Below are 18885 nucleotides of genomic sequence, written 5' to 3' on the forward strand. Positions count from 1 at the left end.
ATCTTTGTCCCCGCTTTCCATCTCCCTGATTTCGTTTCCATCTCGTCTCACCTCCGTCCCTGTTCCTGTTGCCGTTGCCTCTCCGTCGGCCGGGCGTCTGGCGCTCAGTCGGCGCCGGGGTAGAGGTCATCACTGCGGAGCCAGACGACATACTCTGGCGCGGGATCACCTGGCGAGGGGAGCAGCATAGGTTAGGTCAGGGGTCAGTCGTGAGGTCCCTCGTAATGGTGAAATACGAAGGAGAAACGGCGAAACAAGAGCACATCTTAAGAGAAGACACAGGGAGAAACGAACTGCTAATTTCATTGAATGAAAACAATTTTCATAAGAAATGAAAATATGTAAGTATCGAGATTTTACGCAAGTAACAAGGTTATTGCATGAATCAATCAATCACTAACTGTATCTGGTGTCATATTCTGATCTTTCCTATTTCGTCTCCTATCCCCTCCCCGAGAAGCATCCCGGTTAATCTCTCCCTCCCATCCTAACAGTCATCCCCTACATACCTTGAGCAGCACAGCGGCCTTATCATCCCCCGCCTCGCTGTGTCCGAAGCACTGGTAGAGCCCGGCGTCCTGCCGCGTCACCGCCTCAAACTGCAGCCGTCCCCTATCCACGGTGGGTCGGCGCCCGCCCAGCACCGGTCGGCCGTTCAGCACCCACTGGAGCCGCGGCGGCGGCTGGCCGCGGCCCGAGCACACCAGCTCTGCCGGCGCGCCCTCGGCGACCGTGAGGTTCTGCTGGGACGTCTCCACCGAGGGCGGCTCTGTGGACACGGGGGGGGGGGGGGGGTCGGTGAGAAATGTGCTTGGCAATTATTAGGATACTCAACCCAAAACTACTCGTGATGGCTCACCTACGACGATCTTCAGTCCACAAGTGGTGCTTATTTCAAGCTCAATACTCACTACTCAGCATAGGTGAATGTACTATTTAGATGTCAACTCATAGGACAAGATACGTATGAAATATGAGTTATATTCTGTCGATCGGTAACGTTTCAACCGAGAGCTGGTCGCTGAGAATAGCCTGCGCCGCCGCCGAGCCGACATCCAATACAACTCGTCAGCGTTACATTTCACGGCTCGGTCGGCTCCGTAATCATACTGCCGGATGCAATAAACCCATCGCGGGAGCTACATCTGCCGTTGGAGGGTAACACTACCCAACTTGACACAGCGTTATGAAACATCCGATATATCACTTGTATACGGCTATATCATAAAAACATATGCCCATTGCTAACTTGGATACCAGCAGAGCAAGAGTCACTCTACGAAGTACAGCAGCCCCCTCTCTCCCACCTCCCTCCCTCTCTCTCCCTTTCCCTCTCTCACCAATGACCCTGACGACTGTTCCGGCGGTGATGGTGCCCTTCTGATTGGCCACCTCACACAGGTAGCTGCCCTGGTCGGAGCGGCGCACATTACGGATCTCCAGGCTGGCGGCGTGCTGCACGAAGCGGCTGTCGTCCGTGCGACGGGCGTCCATGCGCTTCCAGCCGACGATGGGACGCGGCCATCCCTCGGCCACGCACTCGATCCTGCGGGAGGGGAGTTGGGGAGGTAAGGTCAGGGCAGGGGAAAAGTTTTAAGCTCACTTCAATGCGTCAGAAGTGGGGTGTGCCCGCCACTGCACAGTGAAAACTCACACTCCGAGTGCTCAGAAACACCTCGATCACCATCAAACCATGAGCGTTACACGGTGCTGACTGCGAACTTCAGCCTGCTCCAGACAAAATCATTCCACTAGTGAGTGGTTAATCTAGTCTGCATACCACCGCTCCATACTAACACCCCATCCTATCGCCCAACAGGGACTGATCAGCTGGTCAGCCATCTCTGACAGCGGCAAACTGACAGTACAGCGCCGATCGTCCCGGCCCGATACCGATGACTCTTAATCACGATAGCGATCCTATCACCGCGTGCCTCTCACGGTGATCCGCCGGCGGCGTGAACTCCCCGACACCTCGACAGCGGCGGCCGTGAGACCGCGTCACCGCGTCCATCCCCGAGACGGAGATCCCAGATAACCACATCATAGCACGATATCGCGGAATGCAGAAGGTATTTAACGGCGGGCAGGTTGACAACTCTCATAAAGCTATCAGGTCTGATCCGCTCTTCAAAAACAAAACACCGCCAAAGCGCTGCGGTGTGTTTGAGGTTATAAAGAGGCCGTCAGGAGCTCGGCGGCGGGTGCTAATACCGTCTGTAGTCGTCACGGGTCTGTGGGTAATGCGGCCTCGGACGGTCCGGTTGAGGGCACGGCGAGGTCCGGCGCTGGCCACGGACGCAAACAGGGTATTAGTCGGCACGACAACCAGGGGTCAACGCTAACACGGATGTACTCAGAATTAACCCAAGGCTGCTCCGCTAAATATGCTCAACTCGCAACAGTAGCAAGGCGGGTTCCTCCAGAACTAAGCCACACTTCAAGTGCATGAGTCGCTACGTGTTGTTAATTGTCTAGCTTAACCAGGGGCATTCGGTTCCCGTTTAACGACTATCACGCAACCGTGACGTATGTAATTTAGTTCCAAGCAAAGCAAGCTTTCGCATGTGACTTACGGTACTTCTAAACGCCAGTAGCGTGCAGGGTCCGTCTCTGAGCCCTTTCTCCAAAACGACCTTCTCTTCTTCCGACAACTAACAACCTTTCACATTCTTCATCATCCGATGCGCTTGCCTCGCCCCTTCTTTCTCCATCCCTCCCAAATCTCTCTTTCATTCGTACCCTCCTCTCCTCTCTTGTCCTCCCTCCCCCTCTCCCTCCCTTCCTCCCTAGACCCTCTATTCTCTCCCTCCCTCCGTCCCTCCTTCCTCTCCCTCTCTCTCACCTCAGCGTGGTTCCGGCCTTCACGCTGTATATCGGCTCGGGCGGCACCACGAGTCGCGGCGCGCTGGTGCGCGGCGGCTGGCGCACCTCGAGACGGGTCACAAACGGCGCTGTCACCGTCTCTCCGGTCAGGTGGTTGGTGGCGGCGCACGAGTAGGTGCCGGCCTGTGCGACGCTGACGTCCGATAGGTGCAGACGGCCGCCCGGGAGCACCGTTATAGAGTCTGAGGGAGAGAGAGGGGGAAGTTAGACCTTGGAACGGACAGCCGGGTAATCCTAGAAAGGACGGTCAGACTCTAATGTCAGCCTAATGAATGTCAAAGAAGGACTATCTGTCTAAGCTAAAACTAATCCTGCCTGACGCGCGGGAAATAAAAAGTGCCAAGCAGGAATGTTCAGGGGGATGGGCGCACAAGGTTAACGTTTCTCTGATGCTGCCTGACGCGCGGGAAGTATGAAGTGCCAAGCTGGAATGTTCAGGGGGATGGGCGCACGACAAGGTTAACGCTTCCCTGTGTCGCGTGTGAAGAAGGAAACAATCAGGGAGACAAGTAGGCATCCACTCACTACTGGCGTGCTAGGACGCAGTGGGGCAATGAGTTTCCATGATTGGAGCCAGTTGTAGTTCAAATAGTACGTGTCGAGTCAAAGGTTCCCAACAATAGCCAGCCACTCATGTCACACGGATCGCGTGCAGATATACCCTGTATGTACCAAGACAACCACAATAGATAGGACATCATCGGATCACAATGCTGGAACTGACACATAGTCAGGTGAACGTCAACCGACACAATACTGAATAGACAGATAGCACGGCTCATTACACAGAGGCGTAATATCGCATCAGACAGCTGACAAGGGCTCTAACCGCATGCGACCAATTACGCGATCAAAAACAAAGTCGGTGGTCAAATACTCGGTGAATTCAGGGTTATTTCAGTAAAAAAGGGATGCTGTATTGGATCATCAAATGTTTCCGACGCGCCACTTATGGGTGGCGTGATTTTCCGATGAGATCACGGTTTCTCATAGATTCGATTGTAACAATGGGCATTTGTGACCACGACAAAGCCAGAAACATGATCACTGAACGCTAAAATAGACATGAACTATTTGAGATCTCGTCTATTGTGTTCATCCAATTAAATGGGTCGTGATCATCAAATACCACAAGACATTCCCGGATAAACTGGCATTCTTATCAGCCCCCAAGTCTGTACAATGCCACTGTTTCTCTAGCATTCTTTAATAGTTTATTTTTGCACACAGTACAGGCCCTTAGAAACACTGCACCGTAAGCACTACAGTAAGACGTTCTCTCTTTTGCTCCTAGAGAGATGGAACGTTCTATCTCTTCCTAAGGTAAGACCGAACGCTTTCGCACCCATGATCTAACTCCAACGAAGCTGTACCGACGCCCCTCGGGCCTCGCGTATCATCGTACCCACCTCCTCTATTGGTGACGGGCTGTCCGTCCCTGAAGAACTGCACAATGGCCGGCGGGTCGCTGGTTGGCGGCGGACACGGTATAGACACAATCCCGCCGGGCGGGGCCACCAGGGTACTGTTCGGCCGAGACTCGAACGGTAGGATGTGCGCGATACTCAGAGTGGCTGGTAACGAGGTGAGACCGATCGGAGCGATCTGGGCCATACACTGTGGAAGAGAGAAAGGGGATGGAAGTCAGTACAGGGGCTATAGCATTGGGGGATCCATCGGGTCATCGGGGAGGGGCGAATATCAACAGTATGTACAAACGAGACGATATTTGGGAAACTGTAGGGTTATGTCTACCGTTCAGTATCAGCCATTAGCGCCAACTGCAATAAATGCGCTCAGTTCTTGGCAAGTATAACCAGTGGCTGCAATGTTTCTGCCAATATCATACATGGTCATTTTGAGCCACGCAGCAAGAGAAGAATCACGCACAACACAACACGACTCCCCTACAGACAAGGAAAACTAACCCAGCACTGTGCACACATTACTTCATACCAGCGGCGACCTGTGGTCATCACGAACAGCCCCGCGATAACAATCGGCGCCCCGCTGAGTGAGACACGACTTCGTGAGGCAGTAATCCGCGTGTAATCCACAGATAATGATCGCCAGTCGCTCCGACTACACTGAGAAGCCGTGTAGGGTTGGAGGAATGAGAAGGAACAATGGTCACATGAGACGGTTCAGTGAGCAAAGGGAGGATAAACAATACCGGTAGAGAGTCGTTGGGGAGAAAACATAGAGTCGAGGCGGCGGAGTTCAGGACAAATTGTCGCCGTTTATGTAACGTCGACTCGCGGCGGCTGAGTGAAATGTCTGTGGAATGCGACAGTCGACAAAAAGTCAACGCTCGGCACGACAGAAAGTGAGAAGACGCGACAAAATGCGACAAAAATATCCCTCGGAATGTGATCAACACGACAGATTGACATATCTCCCCGATCGATCAAATTCGTACGATAGAGAGGACAAACCGATACAAAACGCTCCAGACACGGACATGACACCTCAGACGTAATCCACCGCGATCGGGCCGCTCTGTCACGGTATCGGACCGGACAGAGACAGTCGGCGACGGGCTAACCACTTGTCCAGCAGCGGCGGAGACGTAAAAACTGACACCGGGCGACAGCAGAATACAGGGCGGAACGGGTGTCTGGTGTGCTGGCCGGTTACGAAACATGGTGTTATGGGGCCACCAATTAGACGTCTAAAACTGGTACACCATTAGCGCCTTGTGTAATTCACTGTTTTCCTGTGACTGGTAGCAAAGCTACTAGTATGAGCAGTGTAGGTACCTGAAGTTTGGACATGTAATACAGTGAAACTTGTCTTCCCTATTCTCGCTACGATCACATTTGTTATGAAAACTTTCAGCTCTAGCATCTACCCAAGCAAACAATGCAAATGTTGTCTTATCTAACACCAAGCTACTGTCACTCTCTGGCCTCACTTCCCCATACTCATCCAGTGCTCAACCATACGCTCTCGCCCATCCCCTCATGCCCTCTCATACAGACCCCGTACCCCATCCCCATACTGACCCTGTACTCCCCCGTCTGCCGGTTGTACACGTCGGGCTGGGACCCGACCCTGATCAGCAGCCTGCCCGGCGAAACGTCGATGTTGGGGTCGCTGCCCGGCTCCAGCGGTTTCCAGTCGTGCAGCCATCTGTCGGCAGAGACGGGAAGTGTTAGTTCACCGATCGACCGACAGGTGGCCAGGAGTGCCGAGCGTGACTCCCCTCCACAGCATCCTCACGGAAAACAACACGCGGTGGTTCCCAGAAAAGACGCCCGGATCGGATTTTGAACGAGGCTGTGCTTTGTTACATTCGCGCTAATCCATCGTCATGAGGCTTACATGACGAAAAACCGCACGACATTACCGAAAAACAACGTCTGGGTACCGCGGTATTTCCGAATAGGGAGAAAACAGCGCGTGCATTCTATACGTGGCGTTCAACTCGGCTCGCCACCACAAGAACACGACCGGTTCCCGGTAAACGACTGGCTGCGACACTTTTCTCTCTGGGTCCGCGCGGAAAAACACAGCGGTCGAGCGAACGGAGGCCGGCAGAGGGGGTCTGAGGGCAAAGGTAGGGTTGACAGGGTTGACGGTAAGGTGACGGTCAGGTTGATGCTTACGTCAGGTGGTCGGCGTTCAGGTTGACTCCGCACGTGAATGCCACCTCATCTCCGGGCACAACGACCAGCGACTGGGGCTCCTTGGTGAACGAGATCCCCACCAGACCTGTGGGGAAAAGAGAGGGGGACACTCAGTACAGACACTCTCAGCACCGCGGAACACTCAGTACACGGGGGAAGACACTCAGAAACATTACCAAATTCTGGGGTGGGGGATTACTGATGAGTGAGATCTGTTGCTCATAGTTCAATTGATGACAGAGAACATGATGTAAGCAGTCGTTAACCGCAGCGTAGCGATCATAAGGGATAGGCGGATTCTTGTACATATTGCAAAACCGAGGGAGCCATGCAAGAACATTGTAGTAGTGATGATTGATCATACATATAAGCATGACATGAACATGAAGAGATTTTGGTGAACAACAAAATCTTGAATTGATTGTGTGAAATGTCAACATGATTGTCTCAAAGGTCATCATTCACTACATCAGTTGCTACATCAATTGCATCACAGCCTCACCAGCACCATGACGTGGTACCTACTGACGTGGTGCTCAGAACCAACCGATCAGAGCCAGCCGGTCCTCGGACCCCCAGCGTCGCCACGCCAGCAACAATGACAAACGATCTCAGCCTCTCGGCGGCCCGGCCCGACCCCGGACAGATCCTATCACCACGCGCATGACGCGATATGGCAGCAATCGATGACGTCATCTCGGCTCCGGCGAAACCTGTCCATAAATTACGTGCGGCGACAGACACGGTCCAGGAATGTACGCACGAAGGCGAACACCTGCGTGCACCGCACGCTGCACGCTCCTCACGGCGCTGCGGCAGGCACTGGGAACGTCATCTTGTGATACTGAGCTGGGGATTATACCGAGATAACTCAATCAAGAGAAACGTTACTGAAAAATGGCACATTCCATCATGAAAGGAATGTTACTGGTTATAGCCGGGACTAAAAAAGTCCGTACCTCCGCGGCGAAAAAGGACAGTCGGGCGTCTCCAGGGTATCAGACACCGAGAGGTCTCGCTTTAACCTCGGCATGCACCGACCATGAACCCATCATGATCACATTTCCTCGCTGTGTAACCAGCCGGAAGATAAACGGCGAGCAGAGCTGATACTCGCTCATGCACGTGGCAGAACGATCAACTCTCCGGCCGGGCACGCGGCGCCGAGCGACTCCAGTTTCACCATCAAAGGCACCGATCATCGGTACAGATAGCGATCTCCGACGATCCGTGATGCACCGAAATCAAACTCCAAACGAAACGATGAGAAATCGGTGCAAGGGATGACATCAGCGACCTGTCAGCGATCTGTCAATGCCAACGAGCGCCGTCAAACAGTCGAGTATTCTCCAATCGTTAGTTGTGGCTTGTTAGAATTCTCCCAAATCGGAAGGTCGACGGGTGTTCTGCGGTTAAAAGAGCCATCAGTACCAGGTGGACACTGGGCGGACGACTCGCCATCCTTGGTAACCAGTCGATGGCGGTCTCGTGATCAGAATCATCATCAAAAGGTTATGTAATAGGGCACCTTACTGCTGTCTGCCTCCTCCAATCTCCTCGCCAGTCCCACCAGCACATAAGTTGGCGTCAGTTCAACCCGTTTGTGGAGTCTGGGAGATGGTCGGACAGCTCTTCCATCGCACACATATCATCTCTGACGTCAGGTGACAGCCGCAGCTACCGACGGGGTACATTGACTCAGCGGCACCAACTGCTCAGAAAGGCTGACCGAGCCCCTTCCTCAGGCTGCAGGGAGCGGCAGTGGCAACAGCAGCAGCAGCGGACAAACTTCAGAAGCCACCGACTGAGCCTACCGATCGTTTTTCTGGCTGTCATCGCCCGCCACTCCCTGAGAGTGGGACCGACGGAGCCACCCGCGCCGCCGACCACAGCCCGACCCGAGTACGATATTCTGGCCACGCTCCTACCGCCGCGCTATTGATGCGTTGTGTCCTTACGTGGCGGCGCGGTCGGGAGTGTGTGGGAGGGGTCTGTAGCGCCGCCGGTCGCCGCCCCTGCATCGGTCACAGGCGGGCTATCAGTGCGCCGGTCAGCGGTACAGCGGCGCAGACAGCGGGGAGTCGATCAGTCAGACGTCCCTGCCTCCGTCGGAGAGGACCGGGGACCACCGCGGTGGCAGCTCAATCCGATCACTGGGTCAGAAACGACGGCTGACCGGCGTCCCACAGCGGTGGTTCAGGAATCCGATAGATTTCGGTCAGCAGTTCGGTACAACGACAATCCTGAGAGGCTTGTCAAACCTTGCATTGCTGAAATCCTTCCAATGTTAACCGCGGATCAGATAATGGTATGGGATCATTCCCAATAATAATGCCATAGCACGATTTAGCGGAGGCCATACCAAACGATCTTCACAGATCATTAATCATACTGTAGGGCCACACTCACTACTCAGATTATGACAAAATTTAAGCAGCAGCAAAAATTAATTCAATAAGACAGCCGACTCAACAGGTTGCGTCTGCCGTGTGTTCAGACCTCATCCTCACTCCCAGTTTGTCACTCGGTCGCCCAGAACCGACAGGGCAGGTCGGCGGGCCGGAACAGGGCCGGTTCCCGACGGAGTGACATCCATCGCTGTCACCGTCCGGTCCGCGATCGAGACGGGGACTGATTGTTGGTCGAGCTGCGTGTCTCACCCCTCCGGTCTGAGGACGGCTGACCCAAGCGCGGCAGCACGCCACACACACTGTGTGCGAGTGAACCGGTTTGAAGGTCACTGTAGAACGCAGCACCGTGCTCTGATGCGGATCAATCCCCAGCGTAGCTACTTAGCTTATTCGAGCAGAGTGAGAACGCAGCCTGGCTCCGCCTGGACTGGCCAGTGGTCATCTCACACGCAGACGGCGGGGGAAGGGAGGAGGGGAGGGAGGGTGACCCAGATGTAGCCACACCTCCCCGAGTGTAAACAGAACATGGACCTACGACCAGCGGCGGCGAGCGCAGCCAGCAGCGATACCGCCCGGTCCAGCCGCGTGCCGGACATTGCGCCGGCAGACAGGCAGCACTTGCTTGGCGTGTCAGACTGGAGGCTGAGGTCGCGTCAGAACTGAACTCACGCCATGGTTTAGACGTGACACGGTGTCAGTCTGTGACACTAGCAGAGAACACAGCCTCAGTCGGTTCCTGACTCCACTGCTCGCACCAGTGCAAAATGGTTGGTGTTTATCCTCTGCCACGCAAACTTCCACTCTCAACAGCATCAGAGCGCGACGCCGCTAACGCGAACACCTCCGACAAGTGACGATGAACATGTCTGTGTACCGCCGACCGGTAGTGTCCAGCATGCCGTCACGTTTGGTGACTCTCGCCGTCACGTTTGGCGATTCTCACCGCCAAACAGCTGGAGACTGTGACGGCGGCCAGAGCCGTACTATCAGTCGACCAGCACCAGACCGACGCGAGGTGTCGCGACGGACTGGGACCGGCCGCCAAACATGAACAACTCAGCCGAGTCCCCTGTGCAGTGTGTAGACTGCAGGGCTAGAGTATTGACGCCAATAGCAACTAGCAGTGAACGTGATTGTAGCAGTTCAGACTGTATGTATATTGAGATTGGATTCCCAGTAAGGAATTACACGAGGTGCCTGAAAGGCCAAAGGGCATGGCTGGGTTTGCGTATGGAGTGCGTATGCGACGTGCGTCAATTTGCAGCCTGGTAACACAGGAAATACAGTACCGATGGCGTCACTAAAGGACCTCTGCTGCCCTGTAACGTCCCTGACGTATACCCAGCAGCTATGCTCACCGTTCTGCGCGGCGCGGACGGTCAGGCAGCAGAGGCCGAGCAGTACCGCGGCAGATACGGCGATCGGCGCCGGCTCCATGTCAGTGGACCGGACGGCTCTCTATCATCCCCTGAAACAGAACGGAGAGGACGGGACGGTCAGGGGAGGGTCCGCCGACAACTGTACGCTACATGTGTGATAGGGAAGCACCACAGCACATCTGATTCACAACATAGCACACAACACAACGTGGATACGCGCCTTCGGGTGGATCATCATGTCAGTAGGCGTTAATGCATTTGTAAGGGGGGAAAGTCTACAAATACTTTTTAGAATTCACTTAACATGCACGTGGAAGTCTCGTGGTAGCCATGGTGAAAGTCTCACTCGATAGCCCCTCCCTTCCGATGGACCGGCGACGCACCTATCACAGACTCCATTATGCAGCGCACGCGGCCGGAGCGGCCATTTGACCGGGCTCACAAACAGCCGGGTAAAAACCGGCCGTCCGCCTCCAGAGCGGCAGTAACCACGTGACAAATCAATCAACGCACCATCAGCCATCGAATAAATACATCTCAGCTGCGGCGCGCCAGCAGAGGAGCAAGATACCATCATTAACTCTGCATGATTTGTTGAAACAAAAGCATACAAATCTCGGCCGTCGACAGTTGGCGATAAAACACGATCGAGCAAAACAGCAAAACAGCTCCGGCGTGGTGCGCAAATCACACGTCACCACTTAACCAATCAGGCGGAGCCGTATAAATAAGCAGCTGGGCCGGGTCGACGGGCGTCGACATCGCCCACTATCGGGCCATCATGATCGGCCGGCGGGCCGACCGACCGGTCTACCACCCACGACGCGCGCGCTCCGGCGGCGGACCGTCGGTCGGTCGGACCGTCACCAGCGGGTTAGTGCCGGGTTATCGGACCGGAGCCGGGTTATGGATGGACTCTGGGAGGTTCATATCGCGCCCCGATCGGGCTACCCTCGAATTAATGTCGTGTTGTTGCTGGGTTAGCGTCGAGTTATCTGCCGAGGGTCGACAACGCCCTCCCTCTACGACTAGATCGGCCCAGTTTCGGCACTCAGCCCCCTCGGCCTTCGGCCTTTCTCCGAGCCTATACAGGCCTTTGTCCGCCTCACTGGCCACCACTCTCCACACTCTACCTACTCCTCCTCACTCTTTCTCAACGTTCTTCAGTCTAAGTGGTCAAACCAGAAGAAAAGGTCAAGCGTCCCAGCGATGTTTCAGCATTGCCAACTGCCACACCTTTCATCAATCATTCCGTCAAACCTTTGTTTGTTTCGGTTGAAAAGCATACCGAAATGATACGTCAGTTTGTGACATCACTCACTCGACTTCCAGACGAGCTCACATCAAACTGAGTACGGTTGCCTACATACGGATGCGTTCCATACTTAAGTGTGCAATAGGACTTAGACTGACGAGTGTAAGGACGGAGACTCCACTGATCAGTCAGTCCCCTTCAATCATTACTCAGCATTAACTCTCAGCATGGCACGTCGGTCATGCCGACCATGTAGGTCCAATAATCCGGACCAAACAATCGGCTCAAATAAATGACCGCTGTTCGATCACCCAGTGCCAGCCACTGTCGTCACGACAACAGAAATTGACCAGCAATTGCAGTGGAACGCTCTAACGACCTAAGGTTGCTGGGATTTAAAGTCGCAACTCAGATCTCGGAACACACAAGGCTCTTGTAGCTGCCTCTCCAGCCGCTGCCGCCATGGCCCCGGCGCCGACGGACGTGTCCGGAGCCGTGTCCGGAGGCAGCAGCGTGTCCGGCCGTGTCCGGAGTGTTGTCCGGAGCACACCAGCCCCAGGTAACGACGTGCCAACAGCGCGGAGGCCGGCCAGGCGGCGCCTTTGTGGCCGAGAGCCGGTACTTCATCAGAGGGGCCGCCGGCCGAGGTCAGCACGCCGCTGCTACACACCTGCACGGCCACAGGGTAGCAGCGGCCGCACACGGGGGAACACAAGCTGGGCGGGGCTGCACAAAGGGGGAACACGGGCTGGGAGGCGTTGTCGAGGCGTTGCCGGTAGCCACACCGAGACACGCAGCAACTGAGCTGATGCCTGATAGGATCGTAACAAAATACCTAGCTGTAAGATCGAAATTCGAAGCTGGAATCAGGACCGGAATCAGTACCGCAATCAGCAATTTAAAACCCAAGAAGACACGAATTCCGCAACAAATTGCATTTCCGCGCCGTGATTTCAGCAATATCGGAAGCCGTTCTCCACTGGTTCCGCCAATGGACCTGACTAACGAGCCGGTCCGTGCGGCTCACGAGGTCCGCCGGTGCGTGGCGCGCCGCCGGTGGTCAGGTCACGGAGGCCGACCGGTCCGGTCACACAGCGCGGTGGGCGGTCCGAGCCGCACGGGTGGCCGTGTAGCCGTGCCGCCGCTGTGGTAGCTGCGGTCTGGTCCGGCCGGACTGGGTTACATAGAACCGCTTGGCGCAATCCGGCGACCGGCAATGAGCGGCTGGTGGAGACGCGACACTGTGAAGCAGCTTGTCAAGGCGTTCAGCCACCGAGAAAGGTCGGTAGGTAGTAAGTGTCGAACACGCGAGGCGCTATTATCGAGTTATTATCGAGTCAACGATGCACTCCCAAGCTGCTACCGAGCCAAGCTCAGCGCGTCAAACATTAGGGAGTCCCCTGGCAGCGCGCCACACACTCACATCTGTCGCGACGTGCCTCCACGGCCACCAACATCGCTCCGCTTTGTGCCGCGGCCCGGACTGAAGAGGCGCAATTTCAGGGCCAATTTGCGATTACAGCCGTCGACCCGTCGGACTGTCTCGGTAATCGCCGCGGTCCGGCCCGCCCCTCCCCGGCCGGAGCAGCATGCAAACCGCGTCATTACACAAAACAAGGCCACCGAGCTCCACATTCGCCATGCGGAGCTCGGCGCAGCGACGTGACGAGAAAGGGTGGTCATTTTTGCCCAGCCGGCCGGAAAAACGGCATGCCGATATCGTGACGCGGTCTGAATATCCGCGCGGCGAGCGGCGCCGATTCGGCGGCCTTCACGACGAGCGCGCGGAGCGCCGGGTCTCGTAAATCTCTGACCACGCCGCGTCGCGAGGCTGGCGGACCTTTTGGGCGGCGCGCGAGGAAGGCTCCCACGGCACGCCCCGTGACCTCCAAGAGGGCCGGCACACCGCCAGAGGGGAGAGGGAAGGAGGACGGAACAACACCCGCCGAGTACCGGCCGACGGACGAGCCGCCGACGGACGCACGAGGACGTCCCCGTCGCCCCCGACGACGGTGTCGGCGCAGGTGGCGACCCGAAATAGTCACCTCCCCCTCACCCTCCCCAGCGGCCGGGCGCGACCCGGTGCGTGCCGCCGAGACAGCGCGAGACGAATCGGGAGACAGCCGCCGGTGGAGGCGGCGGAGTAACGTAAAACACACACCGGGCGAGATCATCGCAGACAAATCACACTTGATCACAAACACATCCCGACTCAAGTTCAAACCCATCTCATTTCGCTCAGAGGTAGACAAACACTCACAAAGTCCCCTGACAAGCCACCTGCACTCAACTACCGCCACGGGCGCGCCCTCAAACACGGCGCGTCGAGTGGTCGCCGGCGCCGGCGGCGGGGGCCGTGTCAACACTCCACAGCCGGGTATCCGCGGCATCCCTGCGGTTGCATCAGCGACTCTGCCGGCTGTCAGCGCCGCGCCCATCAATCACCGGCCGAGACGGCGACACTGCATGGCACCAGGAAAGGCACCGGGGAGTTGTGAACGAGTTCTAAGTGAGCTTCAGAGTGAGAAGAGTCGGGAGTAGGTAAACTCTAGCAGCTTTCAAACACTACACTGGAGCGAGCGGGCGACGAGCGAAAACAAGCAGTGAGTGTCGAGCAGGAGCCGGACGACGGACCGAGTCGATTGAATAGCATGCACTCTGGCTCGATTGAGCAGATGATGGACGGACGGCCGCCGCCGACAGCGGTGATGACAGGTCACGGCAGGGCGGTGCCACTGAATCGAACCGTCGCTGCATCGAGGGGATCCCCGGCGAAAGGAAGAGCCCACAAAATCCATTTGTTACCGACCGGTTATGGCCAAGACTGGGGAAACGCCGTAAAATGGCAACCTTCACTTGTTTATTTAGCGCTGTTAATTCCTTTGTTTCTAGCTCGACTGGTGCCTGGCATGTCAGATGTGCTACTAAGATAGTATCGTTTCCAGGAAAGTCCGAATCACAGCGCCGCTTGACACAGCCCAGCCGAGGTTACGAATGGCTGTGATTGAGGAGGTAGGAATGACGGAGAACCGCACGGTTGTGTTCCGTCTGTCGATCAGTTAGTCCTGTCATGACCCATTCGTCCGTCCGTCCGTCTCCTGAGGCCCAGCTATCCGTCTGAGTCGCCCTATCACCGCCCCCTGCTCCATCTCGGGTCTCAGAGGCCCTGCGGCGCCGCACTTCCGCTGGACGACAGCCACTCTGTCGGCACATGATATGTCACCGGCGCACCCCGGTCCACACTAAATACACAGCCCGTCCCGGGCACTGGCACCTACCGAAACACTAACAGAGGCGTGCCACGCGTCAACGAGCGTCATCACATGACCGCAGGCGTCATCGGGCGTCACAAGACGACACCAGGCGTCATCGTACATCACTGTACATCACTGGACCATCAGTGGTCAGGTTACACACCGAGTTCGTGAACGTCATCCTTCTGCGCTGTTGTCGGCCGACGCAGTTCAGTTCCTGGTAAGCCGATACCCCTGAGAGTCCACAGTTAGTTTCCAGACAGGCCTGGAGCGGTACAGACGCACGCGGACGGTACGCAGCGTCGCGTGCCGATCTGTCTCCGTCACTGGCTGCTGGGACTTTGGACGCGTGTGAGGCGGCTGCGGATACACAAACAGGAGAGCTGACGGGCGGTAGGTCAGTCAGGCAGGCGGACAACAGGCAGCAGGCCAATATGGCCAGGAAGGCGCGGCTTGGCAATGCAGCATTCTAGCTCAGCTGTGACCAAAGAAAGGCGGGAAGCTGGATCTACTACGGGTGTGTCCTTACCATCACCTGCTGACAGTCGGCCGCCACCCTTGCATCTCCAAACACCGTGTAACATCCCATCAGCATTCCGGTCGTGTGTGCGCCCGTTTCGCACCTCCCACGCCTGAGCTCTCGCCGACAGCGTGGCAGACGGCCGAGGAGCGACGTCCAGAGGTTTATGGCCGTGCTCCGGAGGCGTGCGGGCCAAGTCGGCAGGGTGGGACCGGCCGGCAGCCACTGATTTATGGCGTGTTTGGGACGGGTCGGCAGGCCGGGCCCGGGACACGCCGCGGCCAGCTGGTCGAGGGACTAGGAAGGAGGAGACATGCGGTTGTTGACCCGCCTGTCGTATTAGCACAGCCGGCGTGGTTTCGATCGGATATATCGGTGAGGGCTGAGGCATGGAACGACCAAAGTAACACAGCCAATAGTAGGGTATCCTGTCATCAGCATTCATCACCTCCCAGCCGCTGAAACACCTGTAGAAATCGCCCTGATAAAGCTCCTCGCAGTACATAAAAGACCAGCTACAGCGCCACACCGGCAGCTCCAGGTCCCTAAGCTAGCGTCCGTTGGCGATGACGCCGCTACCAGCTCCTTCGTCTCACGGCCACGGCTCAAGGTCGCTCGGCCTACCGCCGGTCGGTCCGCGCGGACGGAGTCGTTCACACCTCGGTTCGAGGAGCTGGCGGCGGTGCCGGCGGCGACCTCACCTGCACAGTGCCGTAACTACTACCGAGAATGACGGCCGGCCGGCCGGCGCGCCTGCAGAGCGCACTGCAGCCGGGCGCCGGACGGTCGGGGTTTACGACCGGGCGCCCCGCGCCGGCGCCGGCCGGACAACGCGCTCGCCGCGCCCGGGCGGACATTAGCCGACATCAGACGGCTGTACGGGGCGCTCTACGGCCGCACAGTGGCCCTGCCGGGTGACCGCGAGACCTGCTCGCAGCGGGGGACTGCCGGCCAACACCTGGTGTCCCGGCTCTGCACAGATAAAGGCTGTGCTGCTGCTCCGACCTCACAGCGCGTCACCGCGCACACTGAGTGACCGTGACACCGACCGTGTAATGGCCGTCACCGGGGCCGCCGCGCGGGTCGTCAGCTACCGCCGGGCGGCAGACTGGCGGCGCTCAGGAGGTACTGACGGCGCGCGGGCCGCCGGCACGCCCTGTTTACGGAGGCACCGTCCCCCTCAGATGGGAGGGGGTCGACCGGTCGTCAGTGGCTCCGTTGACAAATGGCCCCTGTCAGTCGCCGGGTTCGAGCGGACACGGTCTGCAGTCCCGTACTGATGATGGCGCGGTGATGATGGCCCGTGCACCGCCGGCAGTTGCACATGGCTCGTGTCATAGTGGCGTACAGCAGGGGACGGGGATGTCTGAGAGACAGGAGTGAGAGTGAAAACCGAGATGCTTTGAGCAGTTGTACTGCATACCAATACATACCGGAGGTCATAAAATACAACATCGGCGACACATCAGATGTCGTGAGCACACGTCATGCCAACATGAGGGCCGATCAGCTAGCAGCAGCATTGAAGGCATTCCAAAGTCATAACACACCACGATCAACACCTGTGACTGACTGAACCCAATCACGACACTGGTTGTCAGTGAGCAGATCCGAACTCCGAGACCCAATACAGCCCATCCGAGCTCCAGAACCCAGCGGAGTGTGTCCAGCGGGCCAGCAGAGCTTCCTCCTGCCACTGACAGGTAGGAGGAAGCTATGACAGGTTGGGTCGCCGAACTCGCAACGCACGAGTCATGACTGTTTTTGTTGGGGCGGACCACCACAGCAGCAGCGAACGACGTCGAGAGTCGCCACGATAGGGTCTGACATGCTAGCAGAGAGTGCCCACCCACCGCCTCCACCATCCGCCCACCGTCAGCCTAACAGCTGGTGGGACGGACCACGGCGGTGTCAGCGACCCGGAGACAAAACGTGCGGCGTCCCTGACCGCGGCCATGCCAGCCGGACCGGCCACCGCTGCTGCCCGGATCGCCGAGCCTAATCCCGGCTGCCGACACAGTCGACCATGTCGCCGATATATTTCAGCTCGGACGTCAACGACACCCGGGTCCAAGTGGTGGCGGAGAGACCATCAGTTCAGCTGGAGGCGCGAGAGACTACTGGCTCCTGGGAGGGCTGGGTGCGGGTCATCCGCCTCTCGCTCTCCCGTCAGCCGGATCTGGCACTGCCTGCGGCGCGGCGCCGACACTCCCCGAGAGCACATCCCTCTTTGTCATGGCGTCAGCGCGGCCGAGCACTAATCATCACCTGTAGACGACGTCTGATTAGCGCGGCGTTGGAGAGGCGCGGCGCAGTCCATCCGACCCACCGGTAAACAGGTCCGCCGGGCGCCGGCCGCCACCGCCGCCGGGCCAGCACGATCGAGATAAAGTCGCCGTCCGGCGCCCGGCGAGCGGCGTGTGTTAATTAAGCGGACCGGTTTGAGAGGGCGCCGGGGCGGCGGACGGCTATCGGCCGGCATCACGCCGCCAGCCGGTCGGGCGCGACGAAAAACGCCGCAGACGGTCAGCAAAACGGCGACACGGTGCGCACACGCAAACACAGGGGTGGTTACATGACTGCCGGCGCCGAGCTGCCGCACAATCAGAGCGCTGATGCCCGAGCAGAGAGCTGATGTCAATGGACACGGAAGCGTGATGACTTCTGAAAACAGCGGATGCGGAAAAGCGCCGAAGCCAGAGAAAATAAAACTGCCGGATGAGATGACGAGACAACGTAAATTACACGCCATCGTCAGGTCAAAACACGAGGAAATTTCCAGAACACCCCGATAAAAATATCGCAGCCCGAAAAAGCCGACGCAAGGAAGCATGACACAAAAATCCCGGACAATTTCACGACACGTTGCTCGGCGGAAAGTGAGCACAAAAGAAGCTATTACCGCGCCCCAATCCTAACACCATTACCAGCCCGTAACCTCGGGGCGGGTCGCGGCCAATCCCTGGCCAATCCTAATCCCTTCCCTTTACACGGGGGCTCAGGTGTCCGCTGGTTGGCGCAAACAGCGTCCGGGCGTCCCTGGGTATCCGGGAACGAGGGGACAGTAGACAATGTTCAGAATCAGGACAGGACCTGAGGACGGAAGGACCGCCAGGCCCGCGTGCGTCGCGGGTTGGATAGCTCCTGTCTCCGCCGCTGCCCGGGTCCGGTCTCAGCCTCTGGGACAGCCGGCCGCAGTAAATCAGCGGGCTTGGCGCCACTGACGTCATCGGGAGACTCGTCCACGGCTCTCCCGGGAGAGGGAGAGGGCGAGCTGATGGGAAACGCAGCTGGAGAGGAACGCCGGGAGAGCGGAAGAAGCTCACTCTGTCACCCTTGCAGACGACACAAGAGGCAAGAGCGGACACTAAATAAAACTGTCCTAGATGCATTTTTGGACCGCGAGTTCTTAGAGACATTTGCAGCCGGCTGAGCTCAGGTGGTTTGACGGAAAATCCAGGGCAGATCACCATGATGTCAGCAAGAGAGGCGGCATCCGCTTTGAGGAATATGAGTGTCCCTGAGAGGCGACTTCACGGATGCCTTGCCGG

General features: G+C 57.4%; 1 protein-coding gene across 2 annotated transcripts in view; it reads right to left on the reverse strand.

Annotated features, from left to right (window-relative positions):
- LOC122364396 (interference hedgehog-like) overlaps positions 1-18885 on the reverse strand; it is a 54463-nt gene that overhangs the window by 14912 nt on the left and 20666 nt on the right. For both annotated transcript variants that reach the window (XM_043334719.1, XM_043334718.1), the window contains exons 3-10: positions 10285-10394; positions 6495-6600; positions 5892-6018; positions 4296-4503; positions 2846-3068; positions 1341-1546; positions 510-769; positions 52-169 (exon numbers count right to left, since the gene is read on the reverse strand). In XM_043334719.1, coding sequence (XP_043190654.1) covers positions 52-169; positions 510-769; positions 1341-1546; positions 2846-3068; positions 4296-4503; positions 5892-6018; positions 6495-6600; positions 10285-10363 — 1327 coding nt within the window. In that variant the 5' untranslated portion in view covers positions 10364-10394. The remainder of the gene's footprint in view (positions 1-51; positions 170-509; positions 770-1340; positions 1547-2845; positions 3069-4295; positions 4504-5891; positions 6019-6494; positions 6601-10284; positions 10395-18885) is intronic.

Source organism: Amphibalanus amphitrite, unplaced genomic scaffold, assembly GCF_019059575.1.
Source record: "Amphibalanus amphitrite isolate SeventyFive unplaced genomic scaffold, NRLGWU_Aamphi_draft 000674F_arrow, whole genome shotgun sequence".
Lineage (NCBI taxonomy): Eukaryota > Metazoa > Arthropoda > Thecostraca > Balanomorpha > Balanidae > Amphibalanus > Amphibalanus amphitrite.